Here is a 19,885-nt window from a genome sequence, read left to right as displayed (position 1 = left end):
CCCTTTATATGTCCAGCTGTCTTTTGTCAACAACAAATTCTTGCTGTTTTTTGTGTTGAATATACGCTATATGGTAATTTATGGATCCAATAGGTCCATACACCACACAAAACTCTGTTGCTGTATGTAGGTTTTATTTGTGTGTTTTTTTTATCTTATACTTCGGAAATATACACTCAGTGTTTTCTTTTCCTTTAAATTTTTTTGGGCCCCCCCAAAAGAGTGGGCCCCTAAGCTATAGCTTGTTTAGCTTATACGTAAATCTGGCACTGGGCCCAACCAAGGCAGGTAACTCTCCCAAGGACTCTTGCCCCCAGGGAGGAGGTGGCTGCACCCAGCACTGGGGCCATTCTCCACCCCACAAGGCCATCTTGGGGCAAAATCACTGGCGGTTTTTATTTCAGCCAGCTCTGCAGGCACAAAAGCCTTGCTATGCTCCTGGATGTTCCCTCCCGTTATGGAAAGCTCCAGCATGTTCCCAGGCCCACTGGCACACTTTCCTCTCCCACCACATGTTCAGCACAAGCTTTGGCTCCCTTTTTCCTGGCACCCCCACAGGCACCGATCCAGCAGTCTTCCGCTGCTCTTCCTTGCACGCTTGCATGCACCTCTAGCTCCCTGAGTGAGGCAGCCTGTCCTTCTCCAATGTGTGGTCTTGCCCCCCTCGCCTTCAGCTGCAGACTGCTTCTCTTCGCAGGGATTCACTTTTCTCCCCTTCTCACACACTGCTTTCAGCAGCTTTATATCCTGGAAGCTACATGCAGCCCTTTTTGTTAATAAATTAAACCACATCACAGGCCAACACCACCAATCACAATATCATTTGAATGGTGAAACCCATCAACTTTGGGGGGGGGACTGGACCCCCTCAAATATTTTATGGGCGGGGGAAGGGTCCTCTGCCCCTAGGAGCTGTCTCCTATAATGGGGTTATAGTCAATCGTGTTCTACTCAAGGGTTGTTGTTGTTTAGTCGTGTCCGACTCTTCGTGACCCCATGCACCACAGCACGCCAGGCATTCCTGTCTTCTACTGCCTCCCGCAGTTTGGTCAAACTCATGCTGGTAGCTTCAAGAACACTGTCCAACCATCTCGTCCTCTGTCGTCCCCTTCTCCTTGTGCCCTCAATCTTTCCCAACATCAGGGTCTTTTCCAGGGAGTCTTCTCTTCTCATGAGGTGGCCAAAGTATTGGAGCCTCAGCTTCAGGATCTGTACTTCAAGTGAACACTCAGGGCTGATTTCCTTAAGGATGGATAGGTTTGATCATCTTGCAGTCCATGGGACTCTCAAGAGTCTCCTCCAGCACCCTAATTCAAAAGCATTAATTCTTTGGCGATCAGCCTTCTTTATGGCCCAACTCTCACTTCCATACATCACTACTGGGAAAACCATAGCTTTAACGATACGGACCTTTGTTGGTAAGGTGATGTCTCTGCTTTTTAAGATGCTGTCTAGATTTGTCATTGCTTTTCTCCCAAGAAGCAGGCATCTTTTTAATTTAGTGACTGCTGTCACCATCTGCAGTGATTATGGAACCCAAGTAAAATCTCTCACTGCCTCCATTTCTTCCCCTTCTATTTGCCAGGAGGTGATGGAACCAGTGGCCATGATCTTAGTTTTTTTGATGTTGAGTTTCGGACCATATTTTGTGCTCTCCTCTTTCACCTCAGGGGTAGACCCATCGAAACCCATGCGCCTAAATTGCCACCGGCCATCCATTTCTTCTGCAAGCCCCGCCCCTCTTTCTTTCCTGCTGACCTTGCGAACTTCAAGAGGCAGGGAATACCACCGATCGTTTTCTCATCGCCACACAAAGCGTGGGGGAAAACAACAATCTCCTTGCGCTGGGGGGGGGGGGAAGGGACTTGGGACACCCTCCCTCTTCCAGCTCCGCCATGTGGTATCTCAGGTGATGCTCGAAGCTGAGCGATCCCTGACTCGTTGCAGAATGCCCAACTGCAACCACTTGCGCGCGCGCGCGTGTGCCTGCGCGCTTCGCTCTGCGTGACTCACGAGATCTTTGCTGTGCCTTTAAAAGCCGCCCGGCTCATCCCTCCTTTTTGCCTTTAGGTGGCTGCTGCTGCTGCTGTTGTCTCCATTTATTTAGTCTCTCTCTCTCTCCGGTCGCAACGGCGCCTGCGCTCCCTGGGAAATAAATAAATAAGGCGGAGAGGCAGAGCTGAGCTCTCCTGCGCCCTGAGCCTCGCAGGTCTTTTGTCTGAAGCTGGAAACAGCAGCGGCTGCTCCGCGGATCCTCTCCTCCGCCAGCCAAGCCAGAAGGGAGCCTCTGCTTGGACCCCCCCCACTTAATTCTCCTCCTTCTCCTGCGAGAGACAACAAAAACGGGATTTCCCCCCTCCGCAAGAATCCCAGAAGAAGAAGAAGGAAAGAAGGAAGGGCATCCCCGGCGCGCATCTGGGCAGCTGTTTGTACAAACAAAAAACTGGTTGGAAGAGGAAGGGGGGGCAGAGAGGGGGTGAAAAAACACAACAACAACTCTTAAGGTGGACTTGGTCTTAAGGTGGATGGTGGTCTTTTTGCTGGGTCTTTCTTTTTAAGGTGGATTTGACGTCAAGGTTGGAGAGGCTGGTGTTTTTTTTGGTGTGGATTTACGCGTCTTGCATCAGCTTGCGTTTTTGAGCTCCGGATGGCCGGAGATGGGTCGGTCTTCGTAGCCGGGCGGCCCAACGGGACGAGCTCTTCCTAGTGCTGGGGCTCATTCACAAGGTCTTTAATTGGAGACTTGATACCTATTCTATCTGCACATTATATACGTGTTTTAAATATTGGTTTTAATTCTCTCCCCCACCCCCACTTTCCTGGCTGCAGTAAAAATGGGGAAACTTTGGTAGCCGGGACTCGAACTCCCTCTCCTCCCGTCCCTTCGTAACAATGACTAAATCCCGGCCTTTTTACAGAAAAAGACAGCCGATGGCCGAAGAAGAGGTGGGAGTCCAAAGCCAGAAATTTAACTGCCGAGAGCTGGACAGGAGAGAAGTTTTGCTTTTTCAAGTTTCTAGTTCCTCTTGATTGTCCTTGAAAGAGAGGGCTTCGGTGTCTTTCAAAACTTTATTATTATTTTTATTGTGTGTGCTTAGGGTCCCACCCCCGCTTTAACAAAGAGGGTTTGGGGGAGGCCTTCGACTCGCCTTCCCACCCCCACCCCCTTTTCAACTATACATATATTGTTGCTGTTGCTACCGAGCTCCTTCTCGCCATTCACACTTGAGGCCCAAACGTGGAAAGGCATGGAGACGGTTGGGAAATTTGAGTTCAGCAGGAAGGATTTGATCGGGCATGGAGCTTTCGCCGTCGTTTTCAAAGGGAGGCACAAAGAGGTAAATACAATGTTTATCCTTCTTTCCAAACTTTTTTTTTAGTGGCTCTACTCATTTGCACTTGGGAGATAAGTAGCAGTTTAACACCCTCTCTCTCTCTCTCTCTCTCTCTCTCTCTCTCCCTCCCCCCCCCCCCGGGGGTTTTGTATTAAAACTATTTTGTTCCTTTTTGTAATATGTATGCCACACACACCTTCCCTACTGCTCTCTTAGGCAATACACGTATCTACTTTTGGAAGAGCCTAAATAAACACACAGCTGAACTGGATCACTTTGCTTGCTCGTCCTGTGGGTCCAGGCAACACTCTGTTGTAATAAACAGGACTCTTGGCCATGCAAATCGGGTCAGGATGAGACCAGTTCTAAACTAGTCAACTCAGAAGACAGACTCACTTGACTTCAAGGGATGCACTTCCAAGAAAACGAGCTTAGAAACTCCCAAGCTGTTGCTGTTGTTATTTTATTATTACAACAATTTGATCTATTGCTACTATGCTGCAAGTTAACTTTCGCAGGGAGTTGATCAGCTTTAGGTTCAATGCAATTTATTCTCAACATGCCGAGAAGAAATCCGAGACTTTGGATAGGCAAAATGAAAACAGGCCTTATCTCGGCGGCTTGGCAACCCTGCCTATCTAAAGCGGCCACAAGCTAACAAACACATTGCAGTACTGGAGGAACTATAAATACTCAGCTATGTGGCTCGGCAGCTTTGTATTTAAGGCACACTAGCCTGGTAGTCCATAGGCGACAGAGTAACTGCATTCAGGCTGGAATCCAAACAGGGTGGCAGAGGAGGGAAGGCTCTCCCTCTGCGGACCGGTAACCTTGTCGCCTTTCTTTACCAGGCCATTGTGCTGCCTTGGTGAAGAAGGGGGTGAAAGTTCCTGGAAAGGTGGAATGACTTCTGTAGCAGGGTTGCTGTCTGGCTTTCTTATCCCTAAAGATTAGCCCATGTCTCCAAAGTGTCCTTGGCATTGTTAAATATGTCTCCTACATCACTTAATGATTAAACGAAAGGAACACACAGTCCATGGGTGGGCACCTTTTTTCACATCATCCGTAAAGCTGGGGATCAGCTTCTACAATCCAAATATTTGTATTGCTTAAATTAAGAGGATAATGGCAGCGTAAAGAGCCATTTGAAATGAATATATCTGTTCCCCCCTCTTCCTGGTACCTGACAAATGCAAATTCAATAAAGGGCAAGCCTGGACATGTGCTCTATATGGTTTGGGATAGAGAAGCAGGGTTTTCTGAATACCTCTCTTGTGGTTTAAAGCATATGGACTCATTAGAGAGATGCGCATGTGTGTTTCCAAGCATGTGAAAATAAAATGCGGGCTTCGCCACCTCCAACTTACATTTTGCATCTTTCTTTTTTTATTATTATTAACTTTCAGAAACCTGAAGTGGAGGTAGCAATAAAATGCATCAACAAGAAAAACTTGGCAAAATCCCAGACTCTCTTGGGAAAGGAAATCAAAATACTCAAGGTAAGGGAGGGGGAATGTTTTTGCTGCTATTGACATTTTGATTTAAGGCGACTGTTTGCGATTTTATAAATGCTTATACCACCATCTCCTCTCTCTTTCCTTCTAGGAACTGAAGCATGAAAATATTGTTGCCTTGTACGACTTCCAGGTATTAGTTTACTTCTATCTTGGAAGGATGTTGTAGGGGGGGGAGGGGTTAAGGTGTGATACTTTAAAATTTTGCTGAGAGCTGTGGATTATTGGAAGTTTTGGAGAGTGATGGGAGAAAAGTCTGTACACTTTGTAAAAACTATATATAACCCGATAGGAGCAGGGGGGCACACAGGCTTAACTGCAGGGCAGAAAGCTTTAACTGTAGGACAGGATCCCATCAGTGGAGCAGGGCCTTGAAATGATGGAGGCTCCTTCATCTTCAAAATGCGGACATTGAAATGGAGTGTGCATCCAGTAGATGTGTTTTACCTGAAGTCGTCTTGTTAGTCCGGCTGTTTGCTTTTGCTCCCTTTGGCATGTTCTGCTACTCAATTAGATCGTATTTTGAATGTACAGTATACGCAGACAAAAGTTAGGAAGGATTGGCTGAATCTTACTTTTGATCCATTTGGCCTTGTTGCTGTCAGTCTGGATGTTCTGTGCAAATGCCGGATTCTTTTCCGTCTTTGGGGTTTCACTTTTCCTCTTGTGATGCTCCCCAGACTGAGAACTAGCTCACTCTACAAAATCTGTAGGGACATTTGTCACTTTACTGCTGAAGTTAGTTAGCCCTCCTTCCCTACCACCCATCATGAAATCTCCCTTTGATTTTTTAAGCAGGTTTTGTTTTATCTATTTACATGACAATGGCACCACTAAGTTGTGGCAGACCAAGGTGTGTGCCCAGAAATCCTGTTTTGAACTGGATCACTGTGTCAATTTCCACCTTGGAGTCCTCTTGTTGTTTGGGTACGAACAGCCTTCAGTTGCTTTTATAGCCACAGTTCCAGCTCTGAACCCTGGTTCTCCCTGTTGCTTATCTGAGCTTTGTTGCTGTCTGGTGTCATGTGGCCTCCAGACCTCCTTGTTTGTTGACATTCCTCCTGCGCTCTGGGATTGGTTGAGTCAGGGCTTTGCATCATCAGTGCAACCAAATTCCTGCCTGTGTGTTTGGCGCAGGCTGCGGCTGCGTGCAATGCTTTCTGGGAGCCGTAGTCTCTAGTTCTTGGCTTCTGTTTCCTTTCGGTTCTGTGCTTCTCGGAGGCAAGGACTCTTTTTCCCAGGGTACCTCTGCAGTCTCAAAAATAGGGGCTGGATGTTGCTGGGGGTGGGGTTATCTCAGGTCAAATAATCAGGAAGCAGATCGGTTTTGCACAAAGCAGCATGTTTCCCCCACCCCACCCCCAGTCTTTAATTCTCTCTCCTCCCCTCCCGACCTCCAGTTGCCCTAAGGAAATGCAGCAAGGCCTTTTCTCTTGCAGAATCATAGAATAAATATTCTGATTTTGTTCCCTCGGAAACCTTGCAAAAGTCCTTGGGTCAACACCCTTCCTTTTGTTTCCTTGGTGGGGCAAAACACCATGTTATGCATGCAAATCCCAGAGGCCAGCTCTTGTGCGTAAAAATCTGCACATGAGCTACTTTTCTTTCTGCTTAGTGTTAAGGAAACCTCGGTCACCCAGCTGCAGACCAGAATTTACACTTTGTAGTAAGACCCCGTTTTTTAAAAATTATTATTATTATTAATTCCATTTTGATAGATGCACCCATGTGGATTAGGCAGATGGGGTAGGTGGGAACATAGGAATGTGACTTATACAAGGGTCCATCCAGCTCTGTACCGTCAACACTGACTGGCAGCAGCTCTCTAGGGCAGGCTTCCCCAGCCTCAGCCCTCCAGTTGTTTTGGGACTACAATTCCCATCCCTGACCACTGGTCCTGCTAGCTAGGGATCATGGGAGTTGTGATAATAATAATAATTTTTATTCATACCCCGCCCTCCCCAGCCAAGGCCGGGCTCAGGGCGGCTAACAAGCAATAATAAAAACAAGTTGAATGAATACAACTTAAAAACAAGATTAAAATACAACATTGAAACATTAAAATGCAGCCTCATCACAGAAGGAGAAAGGAAAAAAGAAAGAGGGGGAGGGAATCAAATTGGCTCCAAGCCAAAGGCCAGGCGGAACAACTCTGTCTTACAGGCCATGCGGAAAGAAATCAGATCCTGCAGGGCCCTGGTCTCATGAGGCAGAGCGTTCCACCAGGCCGGAGCCAGTGTTGAAAAGGCCCTGGCTCTGGTTGAAGCCAATCTAACTTCCTTAGGGCCCAGGACCTCTAGGGTGTTGCTATTTATGGACCTTGAGGCTCTCCGTGGGGCATACCGGGAGAGGCGGTCCCATAGGTACAAGGGTCCTAGGCCTCGTAGGAGGGCCAAGGTTGAGGAAGCCTGGCCTAGGGTTTCAGGTGAAGTCTCTCCCAGCCCTACCTGGAGATGATGATGATGATTTATTCCTTATACCCCACCCATCTGACTGTGTTGCCCCATCCACTCAGGGTGCTTTCCAGAAACAGTACCTTGTGTGATGCATCAGTTTGGCTGTTTGTGAGTTATCTACACCTGATGTGGGATGCTGCCAAAATCTGCCTCCAGGGGAGAACCTGACTAGGTCCTCAGTGCCTCCAGCATTTAATTTGAATCTTAATTGAGCCCCGTTGGATGGTGTTCAGGTAAATTTTACTCAGACCAGAACCATTGAAATTAATGAACTACAGTTAGTCATGTTTGTTGATTTCAGTGGGCCTACTCTGTGAGTAGAGCTATCATTGAATACAACCCAAAGCATTTTCCTGAGTTAATAAACATGTGTCTCTGGTAAGAACGGACACGTTGGTTCTTTCGCACCAACAGTTAATCCTTGCATGTAGAAAATGAGCATGTCAGGGATGGTTCCAGCCCAGCTTATTTTTCTCCTTGTCATGTTAGTTCTCTAGTTTCAGGGATATCCTGTATCTTAACTGGCATGAAGGAGCATTCCATCATGCGAACTCTGGAGCGGCACAGCCAAGACTAGTGCTTTCGTCGGCAGGAACCAAGCCCAAGTCTGTAGACTTGGTTCAAGGACCTTGGAGGTGGACAGCAGTTTCTGCATCTTACCCCACTGTGTCCTGCTTAGCTAGTATCTTTCCACACCAACTATGCTGTTTTACTAGACTAGGTGGGGGTCATATTTCTCTGTGTGTATCTGTGTGCATGAATGTCAAATCACAAGGTGCATGGATCTGCAACATCATGAGATTCTCAGTTTTCATTTTGGGGTGGGGCTTGGTGGCACTCGGGTTATGATTCCTTGGGAGCCACAGTTTCAGAGGGCCTTTCACGTAGCAGGTGTTGTTATGTAATTCAAGACTCTGGTCTTACAGCACACCAGCTTAACGTGGTAACGAATATTACTTCAGAATGCAATATTTATTTATTTGTTTGTTTGTTTGTTTCACAAGTTTTATATGCTGCTTGATTGCAACAAAACCTCAAAGTTGGCTTGCAAAAAGAGCAGAGTAAGAAAATTATCAGTCAAAAACAGTTTAAAGCCACCATTTTGTTTTAGTTCAAAAAATAACAATTAAAATCAACAGAAAGCTAAAAGCCAGACTAAAATACATGTCGACATTCCACATGGCTGCAGGGTCGTGTCCGAACAAAAATGTTGTTCGCCGGTGCCGAGAAGAATACCGTGAACGTGCCTGTCTGATGTCACTAGGCAGGGAGTTTCGAAGTGTAGCTTTGCTATGTATCGTCCTTTATAGAGGACAGTCCTTTATTTCAGGGGTGCAAAACCTTTTGGGGAGGGGCAAAGGGCCTTATTATGGACAAACTTACCAGGGGCAGAGGCAAAAAGTAGGTGAAAGGATGGATACAGCTCTCGCCTTTGCACACCGGGCTGTATTTCAGTAATGGAAAAGCCAGAGGTCTCTTCATTCTACATTCAGGCAAGCAAAAGGCATTATCAGAATTCCAGTATATGTCCCAGCTAAGCCAGAACACATGAGTGACCATGGGTAGGGTGGTCTTGGGAGCAGGTGAGGCCTTGGAGAAAGCCACAGAGGTGAGGCAGAAGGCCTGGAAAGGCTACGTTGGACCCTTGAGTGTGTGGTTCCCCATCTCTGCTCTATTTGCAGGGCTGCCTGGTCAACAAAACCAGAAAGAGAAAGATTTAGAATCCATGAATTTTGCTTCCATATTATTGAACAGGATTTTGAAGGGTCTTTGTGACCTGTTTTGGCTGGGCAAGATCTGCCAGACCTGCCTTTTATTTGTGGAAATGAATTTGTTTGTTTGTTTATTTTTTTAAAAGGCTTTTATGGGTTGTGTTTATTGTAGTTGGTTTCAGTGTTTCGGTTCATGAGTTGCTTCAAGCCATTTTTTTTTAAATGAGTAAAGCAAGTAATAAATATTAAGAGTAATATTTTTGATATTGTGGTGAAACTTCACAAAGGCTTTAAAAAAACATTTTCAACGTTTATATAGCATGATCAATGTGCATGGCTCTGTACAGAATTAAAGTGAAAGGGACTACCCTGAAGGGTGCAGAGTCTAAAAAATTAACAAGTGTTTGAATTCCACAATAATCCAGAACAGGATTAAGTGGGCTGTGTACACACCCACACCCACCCCTGCCTTGAGCCTGAGGCCCTGCTGGACCTCTTTCTGACAGACAGACAGACAGACAGACAGACACACACACAGGCAACATGTGAACCCTCCCACAAACCAAACAAAGCCTGCATCAGTTGTGTTTTAGCATCTGAATGGGACCTTTCTGCTGTTGCTTCCTAATTGGGGCTTTCCAGAGCTGCTGCTGCTGAGCTATCAAATGGATTTTGAGAGTTGCCTCTTGGCCAAGACTGCCTTGCAGCCATTACCCAGCAAGGACAAACCAGTTTGAGGGAATCCTAATTCCTTTCCTGCAGCCAGATCTGCCAGGGTGCTAAATGTGTCACCGGGTCTCCGTTCTGCATCATAAAGCATCTGCCTGGGTGTGTCTATGTGACAAAACGTAAATCACTTTAATGGTTCTTGGCTTCCTTGTTGTTTGGAATTCCGGGAACTGTATCTCAGGAAGCTGATGGAATTATCCCTTTCGATTTCTCTTATAGTTTCCTGTAGTGTAGTCTTCTCTAGATCGCTGCTTTTGAAATGCATAGGATTGCAAAATAACTTACGTAGTCATGTCTATTAATCTCAGTGGGCCTACTCGGCCTCACATTTCATACGACTCTTGTGCTTTTATTGTTTTGTTGTGGCGTTGTGATTTTTAAACAAAAAGCTGCAGTCCCATGCACGTTGAACTTGAAAGTAAGTTGCATTATATTTGGTGAGGTTTGAATCTGTCTCTGATACACAGAGGTCTTACGGAGAAAATGATAAATAAACCTGTTATGCTGTGGTCTGCAGAGCTTCATCTTGTGGCAGTTTGAAGGGCCCTTTCTGTGGTGGCCCCCGGTCTGTGGCCTGAGCTAGGCATCTGCCAGGGTGAGCTTCCATCAGCTGTTAAAAGCCTATCTATGTACTCAAGCTTTCCCTTGGCCTCAGATACCAGTGGAGTGATTCGAGGCTGCTATATTTGTGATACATTCTTTTTTTATTAGATTAGGGTTTATCATATTTGGGATTCTTTTGTCTTGAATTGTGTTATTGTACACAGCCTTGGTATTTTAAGAGGCAGTATATAAATTGGATGGGACGTGGGTGGCGCTGTGGGTTAAACCACAGAGCCTAGGACTTGCCGATCAGAATGTTGGCGGTTCGAATCCCCATGACGGGGTGAGCTCCTGTTGCTCGGTCCTTGCTCCTGCCAACCTAGCAGTTCGAAAGCACGTAAAAGTGCAAGTAGATAAATAGGTACCGCTCTGGCGGGAAGGTAAACGGCGTTTCCGTGCGCTGCTCTGGTTCACCAGAAGCGGCTCAGTCATGCTGGCCACATGACCTGGAAGCTGTCTGCGGACGAACGCTGGCTCCCTCGGCCTATAGAGCGAGATGAGCGCGCAACCCCTGAGTCGGTCACGACTGGACCTAATGGTCAGGGTTCCCTTTACCTTTATATAAATTGGAGGTGTTTTGAGCGCCCTCGAACGACTGAAATTCAGGCTAGTTTGTGTGTTTGTTTGCGTCTGCTTGTATGTTCATGGTAGTTGCAGCAGTGTCAGCCCTGGTACTTAAATCGAAAGTGAACCAGTTGTAAACCATAGGCCAGGGATGGACACTGTGTCGGGACAGATGTTGTCAGTCCACAGCTCCCATGGTCCCTGACGTTCAGCGCCCCCAAATCTTGTTCTCCCACAGAGATGCCAGGATGGTAGTAATTCAGCTGGTTCAGAAAGCTGCTTGGTTGTTTTAAGCGGAAATCTCTTTGTTTACCGTTTTCTTTGTTCAAATGCAAAAGAGAATCCCTTGCAGGTCTTATTGTTTTGACTTTGAAAGCTGTTGCATACACTTTGCTGTTAACTGGAGATCCTTTTAAGTACAATTTGGTGCTACTCCCCCACTCCCAATCTTTTAAGATTGATTGTCGCCTAAACTCTCCCACTTCCCAACTGGATAAGCAGATACCACCTTAAAATATTTTGCCTTTTCTGTGGTGCTGAATGCTTTTTATCTGCGGCAGCAGATATAACACAGCTGCCACCCTGGAAGCTGTAAACATAGCTTCTTTTGGAGGGTTGATGCTGTTACCTGTTTTGTGGTTTGTGGTTTCTTTCCTCCCTCCCACTCCAATTCTTTCTGTTTCTGGCTTTATTGGGACTCCCTCTGTAACTCTCCCTGCCCCCCACCACACAAAGGAAATGGTTGATAAAACCACAGTGACTGTAGATTGGTGTGGGCAAGCCTTCAGGCTTGTTGTGTTTATGACCTTAACCAATAGAATTAGACTGGGGTACATCTGAGCACCTTCTGATCCTTGGAATTTGTTCTCAGTGTCCGAATTGAGCTGAGCTTGCAGTCCTTTTACACACCAGCCAAGCTCACCCGCTTAGCTATCTTCCCCAGCTTAAGTGGGGAAAATACCGTATTTTTCGCTCTATAAGATGCACTAGACCACAAGACACACCTAGCTTTTGGAGGAGAAAAAGAAGAAAAAAAATATTTTGAATCTCAGAAGCCAGAACAGCAAGAGGGATCGCTACGCAGTGAAAGCAGCAATCCTCTTGCTGTTCTGGCTTCTGGGATAGCTGTGCAGCCTGCATTTGCTCCATAAGACGCACACACATTTCCTCTTACTTTTTAAGAGGGAAAAAGTGAGTCTTACAGAGCAAAAAATACGGTAGGTAGTTTTGCTGTTGCTGTTGTCCATTAGGAAGTCATCCTTGCAGATCTACCTCATATCAGCCAGCAGTTTTCTCCATAGGTTCGGGGGTGCACTTCTTAACCTCCCATGTTTATAGACCAGTGTCCAACTGGTCCAGGCCGAAGACCCACCCCTGACTCCCAGCTTGCGTCACGGGGAGAGAGACCCATGAGTTGACCCAGACCTATTTCAGGTTAAAAGAAGTGAGGTGATTGTTATGTGGAATTCCTGCTCCCTCCAAGCGCTCTCATTGCCATCGCTAATCCCAGGACCCTCATTGCTGCCCTGGTGGGCAACCAAGCTAATCCTAACTAACCCACCGCAGCTGAAACTTCCGCATGCCAGTCCCCTCGGCAAAATTCCATTTAAGGAGAAGCCTGGAAAACGATAGACATCGACTCAAAAGTGAACAGAGTGCGCCTGTTCCAGAGAGAGCTCCCTCCCTACAGGCCTAGATGTAGGAAAGAGGGGCATATGATTGATCAGAAATATGTATCCTATTGAAAAGGGCTCGTGCCTTTTCCCTGCCAAGTTGAAGCGCTCATGGAAATAGACAAAAGGAGTGTCTCGTTGGAAGAATGCTTCTCAGCCCAGTAATGGCATACGCTGCTCCTTTGGTCCAGTAAGCCTTAGCTAGAGAGCCATATGGTGGCAATAACTTGGCTGCAACCCACCTGGAATGGCCTTGCGACCCACTCGTTGAGGACCTATGCTGTAGACCATCACACAGCCACTACTTGCCTTGCATTTAATTTCTAAACGGGGAGTTTTTTATTTGTTCGTATGATTTATTTATTTTTTAAACAAGCCATGAACTGACACAATGCTAGATTTAATTAGGTAATAGAACATCGGAAGGAGCAATACCCAGTCTGCCATTCTGTTGAAATGTTGCTGTTCTGTGCCGCAAGAAGTTGCTTCCTCTTCCATTCCCGGGAACAACAAACAACAAAAGCTTTGTATGCGTTCTTCCACTGTGTTGTAGTTTCTCTCTGTCTTATGCAAGTCAGACTCAGGCCATTGGTCCATCTAGTTCTTTATCATCTGCCAAAGATGGAGAAGCTATAGGACTCTGTAGTCAGCACCAGCCAGAATGGACAATGCCCAGGGATGATCGGAGTCCAACAGCTTCTGAATGGGACCCCTGACCATTAGTGGTGGCCGACTCTGGGGTTGCGGCGCTCTTCTCGCTTTACTGGCCGAGGGAGCCGGCGTACAGCTTCTGGGTCATGTGGCCAGCATGACTGAGCTGCTTCTGGCGAACCAGAGCAGCACACAGAAACGCCATTTACCTTCCCACCGGAGCGGTACCTATTTATCTACTTGTACTTTGACGTGCTTTCAAACTGCTAGGTTGGCAGGAGCAGGGACTGAGCTATGGGAGCTCACCCCGTCGCGGGGATTCGAACCACCGACCTTCTGATCAGCAAGCCCTAGGCTCTGTGGTTTAACCCACAGCGCCACTCGTGTCCCTTCTGAATGGGTACACGTTGCCCAATCCTGGCCTGCATAGAAGCAGCTCATGCTCTCAGGGGTGGGAGTGTTTCCCAGCCCTATCTGGAGAAGCGAGGGTCAAAACCCAGTACCTTTTCCATGCACGGGGTGCGCCCCTCCCCATTCCACCTGTCCACACAGCTTTGTAAAAAATTGCAGAACTAGACCTGCAGCTTGACTTGTGGGCGGAGGGAGAAGGGGGGGTCATGTGCTTTGCCCACTCCCGTTAACCGTGTGCTACCCAGGTGTCCATATTATGTGCAGTAAATGCAATTTAATAATTGGCAAGCTTTTATGCAAATGCATTCACCTGATTTGCAGCGATAAAGTGCCCTTACATGTCAAAGGCATTATTAATCCAAACTTGCACAGGCTTGGTAGCCATAGGCCAGTGTTTCTCAACCTTGGGTCCCCAGATGTTGTTGGACTACAACTCCCATCATCCCTGAGCTCTGGCCTTGCTAGCTAGGGATGATGGGAGTTGTAGTTCAGCAACATCTGGGGACCCAAGGTCGAGAAAGGCTGCCATAGGCAATAAGGAATTAACATGTAAGTGAGTGTGCCCAGTGTAAAAAGCAGAGCGGGCTGTTGTTGAATGGAAATGGTTCACTGTCAGGCTAGTAACTTTGGTGGGCTTATTTGCAAGGCTGCAATACTCTGAGCACAATCTCCACATGTGAGTGCTCCTTTTAATGGATTTCTTAGAGCAGGGATGGGGAGCCCTTGTCAGATGTTGCCAAACTGCAATTCCCATCATCATCATCATCCCTGGTCCATGGCCATGCTGGTTGAGGCTGATGGGAGTTTGTTGTCCAACAGCATCTCGAGTGGCACGTGTTGCTACCTGAGAGGAGTGAATGATTTCATAGAAGGAAGCTATGTTTGAATTTCATGAGAGTTTACAAAATCTAAATAGTGTTGAAACCAGGATGGCATGAACTAGCTGGCCGCTCACCACAAATGACAGCAACAACTTTACCGCTGCCAGAGATTGAAATAATCTTGAAACCAGAGAGCAATGCTATCGCAAGATCTCAAAGGAACTCTTTCCCCCAATGACCTGCCTGCTTCTACACTGTAAATTCTGTAACTTCCATGTCTACCTTGGTTCATTAACTTACAAGACCCTTTCTACAGTTTCTTGCTTTCTTTCCCATCGTACGTATTCCTCCTTTTTTTGTCCTTGAGGACATTTGCAAAGTGGCTCTCTCTCGTCTTAAGTTGACCTTTCCCTTTCCTCACAGTTGCAGCTCTGTTTGTCAACATTCCATGGCCATTACCTTCGGCAGCTTGAGGGCTTGTCCACACTTCCTCGGGTCTGCTGCTCTACCCAGGGGAAACTTCTCTTTAGTGCTCAATCAGAGCAAATGACAATTCTGGTTTTCTCCGGATTGACATTGGCTCCAGTTTAGAGCTTCAACAGTGGGCTTTCCTTGGGAAAGATGCCGGGCAAGGGGAAAACCACTAGGGCAGGCATAGGCAAACTCGGTCCTCCAGATGTTTTGGGACTACAACTCCCATTATCCCTGACCACTGGTCCTGTTAGCTAGGGGTGATGGGAGTTGTAGTCCCAAAACATCTGGAGGACCAAGTTTGCCTATGCCTGCACTAGGGCCTCTGCTTTCTAGGCACAAGAGAGGCAGAGTGTGGATGAGCCCTGAGCATCCAAACAGTCCCTTGACATCAGAGGTTTTAAGCAAGCGACTCTAGGATAGCTGGTTGCCAGTGTTAGAAACTCAGCTAACAGCTAAATGGCACCTTAAACCAAGGTTATGGTCACCACAATGGAATGTCTGGGTTTCTGCCCCCCCCGAAAATAATAATAATAATAATAATAATAATAATAATAATAATAATAATAATAATAACAACAACAACAATATAATGCCATCTATACCACTTTACATTTTACAGAACAATTCTCAAAGCTGTTTACAACACATTAAAACATCAAATAAGACAAGCCAAAATAAAATAAATCCTAGCTTAAAAAAAAAATATTTCAGATCCTTTTAAGCGGCATTTTGCTTTCCTCAGTCTCTCAGCCCTGCCTAGGGATGGCGGCAGATGGAATCTGGGACCTTCTGCATGAGAAACAGGTGTTCAGCCACTGAGCTGTGGCATGTTAAAGTTGTGTTAAGGGGATGAGATACAGGAGCCAGCCCACCTCTGTCTCGTTTCCTAGTACAGTGATACCGCCAGTTACGAACTTAATTCGTTCTGGAGCTCCGTTCTTAACCCGAAACCGTTCTTAACATGAGGCGTGCTTTTGCTCATGGCGCCTGCCGCGCTGCCGGCGTGCAACTTCTGCTCGCATCCCGGGGCAAAGTTCACAAGGGGCATCTACTTCCGGGTTAGCGGAGCTCATAACCCATAGCGTTCTCAAGGAGGACGTACAGTGGTACCTCGGGTTACATACGCTTCAGGTTACAGATTCCGCTAACCCAGAAATAGTACCTCGGGTTAAGAACTTTGCTTCAGGATGAGAACAGAAATCGTGCTCCGGCGGTGCGGCAGCAGCGGGAGGCCCCATTAGCTAAAGTGGTGTTTCAGGTTAAGAACGGACCTCCGGGACAAATTAAGTACTTAACCCGAGGTACCACTGTACGTAACACGAGGTTTCACTGTAACAAGTCTTCATCATGATCTTGAATGGTGTTTCAAAAGCTTTGGAAATCTACCGCGTCCCAGTTAGTTTGTAGCTATGTATTATTGAGTAGTGCTAATGGGGCCAGCAGTGCGCAGAAGACCTAGTGAGATTGACCCCGATGAGGGTGGAATCGAGTATTTTTAGAAACTGTTTTCAAGCTTGCTCTGAATGAGTTTGTGCTGCAAACCTGCATCAAGGGCAGGGTGGGAAAGAGAAATGTTGAAGGTAAAGGGTTGTAACTCGACAGTAGAACACCTGCTTTACACTAGGAAGGTCTTAGATCGGGGTATTTCTGGGTTATTTGTGGGGCATAAGAATTCGTTCTCTTCCCACCCCCCAAAAAAATACATTCCGGCCCACCACTTGGTCTGAGGAACGGTGGACCGGCCCACGGCTGAAAAAGGTTGCTGACCCGATCCAATCTCTGCCATTGCCAGATAGGGCTGGGAGAAACCTTGAAAAGCAGCTGCCAGCCATGGCAGACAGATGGACCATGGATGCGACTCTGTATAAAGTAGCTTCCCATTTTCCTAAGGCTGCCATTGTAAGCTTAATTTCCAGGGCTCAGGCTCCCACTTAATTCAATGGGACGTGACTTCTCGGTAGAAACTGTAACTATGGTCCAAACCACTGAAAACACTGTTGGTGCAAGGTGGTCTTCCAGGAGGGCTGGCCAACTGTGGTGGTTTGATGTCGTCCCTGAAAGCCATGTATATCTGGTCTCTGTGCACCCGCCCCAACAATTCTACCAGCTTTTTTTATTGAGACATGCTTTTAAAAGTTGTCTGGGTTTCTCCTGCTATAAAGAAAAGAGAACTGTTTTGTCAGTCTGTAAAAGGGAGGGAGGAAGCACTTTGGGTTTCCTGTGTGATGCACTGTTTACAGGAAGGGCTGTAACTCTGTTGCGGAACATGTGCTTGGCATCCAGAAGGGTCTCTTCTTAGTTCCCAAGCATCTCCTGGTGGGGCTTGGAAAGACCCCCGCCTCAAATTTTTGCCGAGCTGCTTAAGGTTCCGCGCTAGATCTAGAAAGAGTTCAGACTTGGTTTACTTAACTGAATTGGGGTGGGGTCAGCAAACTTTTTCAGCAGGGGGCTGGTCCTCTGTCCCTCAGACCTTGTGGGGGACCGGATTATATTTTGAAAAAATAATGAATGAATGAATGAATTCCTATGTCCTACAAATAACCCGGGACACAGGTGGCGCTGTGGGTTAAACCACAGAGCCTAGGACTTGCCGATCAGAAGGTTGGCGGTTCAAATCCCTGCAATGGGGTGAGCTCCCGTTGCTCGGTCCCTGCTCCTGCCAACCTAGCTATTCGAAAGCACGTCAAAGTGCAAGTAGGTAAATAGGTACCGCTCCTGCGGGAAGGTAAATGGCATTTCTGTGCACTGCTCTGGTTTGCCAGAAGCGGCTTAGTCATGCTGGCCACATGACCCGGAAGCTGTATGCCGCCTCCCTCAGCCAGTAAAGCGAGATAAGTGCCGCAACCCCAGAGTCGTCCACGACTGGACCTAATGGCCAGGGGTCCCTTTACCTTTACCTTTACAAATAACCCAGAGATGCATTTTACATAAAAGGACATATTCTACTCATGTAAAAACACACTGATTCCCGGAACGTCTGTGGGCCGGATTTAGAAGGCGATTGGGCCAGATCCGGCCCCCGGCCTTAGCTTGCCTACCCATGACTTACACTGCTTCTGCAAAGCAGCGGTGATTTTGATGAACTCCTAATAGTGGCTGCTTTCACACACAACATAAAACCAAACCATGGCTTAGCGCTAATGCGCGAATGTGCTGGCTCTTGGAGATGAGATTGCTGGCTGCTTTGCTCCCCCCTGGCTTTTTTAGTTTGGTGTGGTGCAGCAGGTAAACTCTGTTTCAGCTTAGGGTGTTACCCAAACAGTTAAAGCTTTTTCTTTCTTGACCACAATCTGAGTTTAAAGGTTGGAGAACGCAGAAAGTGGGTTTGACTCCTCCCTCTCTTTGTGAGCTAGCATGTTCTTGTGGTCCCAGTAATCCAGATTTTCGCCTTACTGTTTACATTGAACCACGCCATAGTCTAAGTGAGGTTTGTTTGAGGCAGTCTGAGGTTTGCTTTATTCACCAGGTGGCAGAATGGATATGTCATCATTTTAAGACTGCAAGTGGGAGCGCAGTTTTTAAAAAAACGTTTTTCCTATGCCATGAATGGACAACCTTTGGCTCTGCCAGATGGTGTTGGACTCCAACTCCCATCAGCCCCAGCCAGAATGGCCAATGATCAAGAATGCTGGGAGTTAGAGTCCACCAACATCTGGAGGGCCACTTTTAGCTCACCAAGGAGCAGATGGCTTAAGCCCAGCCTTGTTTGCTGGTTTTCTCCTTGCGGGGAGAGGATGTTGGTGGGTTTGTGTTCCTGCAGAGGAGAGCACTATGTGTTCTCATGAATGAGTTGGGAGAGCCATATTCAAATATTCTCTCTACTTAACCTCCCTCGCAGCGTTGTTGTAAAGATAAAGCGTGTGTATGGGAAGAGCCATGTAAGCCATTTTGAATCCTTCGAGGAAACAAATAGCATAAGCAAAAATTATGGGATGAATAAATCAATTTTGTGGGGTTTTTGTTTTGTTTTTGTAATGTGATCACCCTATAGTCCGAAGGACAATGCTTTATTCTACCCCGCCTTTAAAAAATGTTTTGAAATACGTTGAAAATGAATGTAAAAACCTTGAGCGAGGGAAGCATTCAAACGTCAGCTAAAGTCTCATTGAGTGAGCACATCCTTCTAAAATCTAAATTACCTCACGAGGGCAACGTGACGTGATGATTTTGGAGGGTGTGTCCATTTTGTCATTTTCAAAATGGTGATTGTGCTCTTAGTCAGGGTTGTGGATTTGTCATGTTTGCCTTCGCAGGCCTCATATTTCTCTCCTCGTCACCTGATGGTACATTGGAGAAGGGGGTGGTGACATGGGCTATTTACCATCCTCTAAAACTTCCTTCTGGAGCCGAGGGCAGCATTACTCAGACCTCTTAGTAAGGTGGCTTCGTGGCTGTTTCCCAAGAGTAATTGGAGACTGGCATGTGGTTGTGCTTCTCTGAATGCAACGGTGGATCATCTCCAGTTACTCGTGTGTTGTTCACACGGCTGTTTTCTCCAAGCCCTGTCAACGTCTCCATTATGAAAATACCCACTTCAGAAGCTATTTTATGACTTGCTTCTTGTCTCTCTCTTTCTTTCTCTGCCGAAAGCTGGTCTGTGTGGGGTTTTGAGGGATGACATTTGCCCACGGTGTAAGGTTTCTGGCTTGGGGATTTAAAAAAGAAGAAAAAGTGGTGGGGGGGGGGAGAGAAAGTTCACCCTTATTGAGAGAACCATGAACTCAATGTGCAGTCAGTCTCTCATGTCTTTAATAGCGTTTAACTCCTGCTTTCGTTGTGTCCGAATAGTATTTCCTCACCCCTCAGTGCTATGGTCATGCAACTTTTGGTTGGTTCACATCTAACATGAAAATCATGGTTCGGCATTTGCATAAATAAACCCAGGCCTCGCATATTCCTGGCCTTCAGCCTCAGACGCTTGCTTCCTTAATGAGTTTCTTAT

At 46.7% G+C, this 19,885-nt stretch overlaps 1 protein-coding gene across 1 annotated transcript in view; it reads left to right on the top strand.

Moving 5' to 3' along the window:
* Positions 1 to 1,975: 1,975 nt before the first annotated feature.
* The window catches only part of ULK1 (unc-51 like autophagy activating kinase 1), a 113,821-nt gene continuing 95,911 nt past the window's right edge, over positions 1,976 to 19,885 (top strand). The window contains exons 1-3 of the mRNA XM_083589860.1: positions 1,976 to 3,338; positions 4,742 to 4,834; positions 4,941 to 4,982. Coding sequence (XP_083445986.1) covers positions 3,249 to 3,338; positions 4,742 to 4,834; positions 4,941 to 4,982 — 225 coding nt within the window. The 5' untranslated portion in view covers positions 1,976 to 3,248. The remainder of the gene's footprint in view (positions 3,339 to 4,741; positions 4,835 to 4,940; positions 4,983 to 19,885) is intronic.

Source organism: Podarcis filfolensis, assembly GCF_964270895.1.
Source record: "Podarcis filfolensis genome assembly, chromosome: 16".
Lineage (NCBI taxonomy): Eukaryota > Metazoa > Chordata > Lepidosauria > Squamata > Lacertidae > Podarcis > Podarcis filfolensis.
Note: the sequence above shows the minus strand (reverse complement) of the source record. Positions and strands in the feature narration are given on the sequence as shown.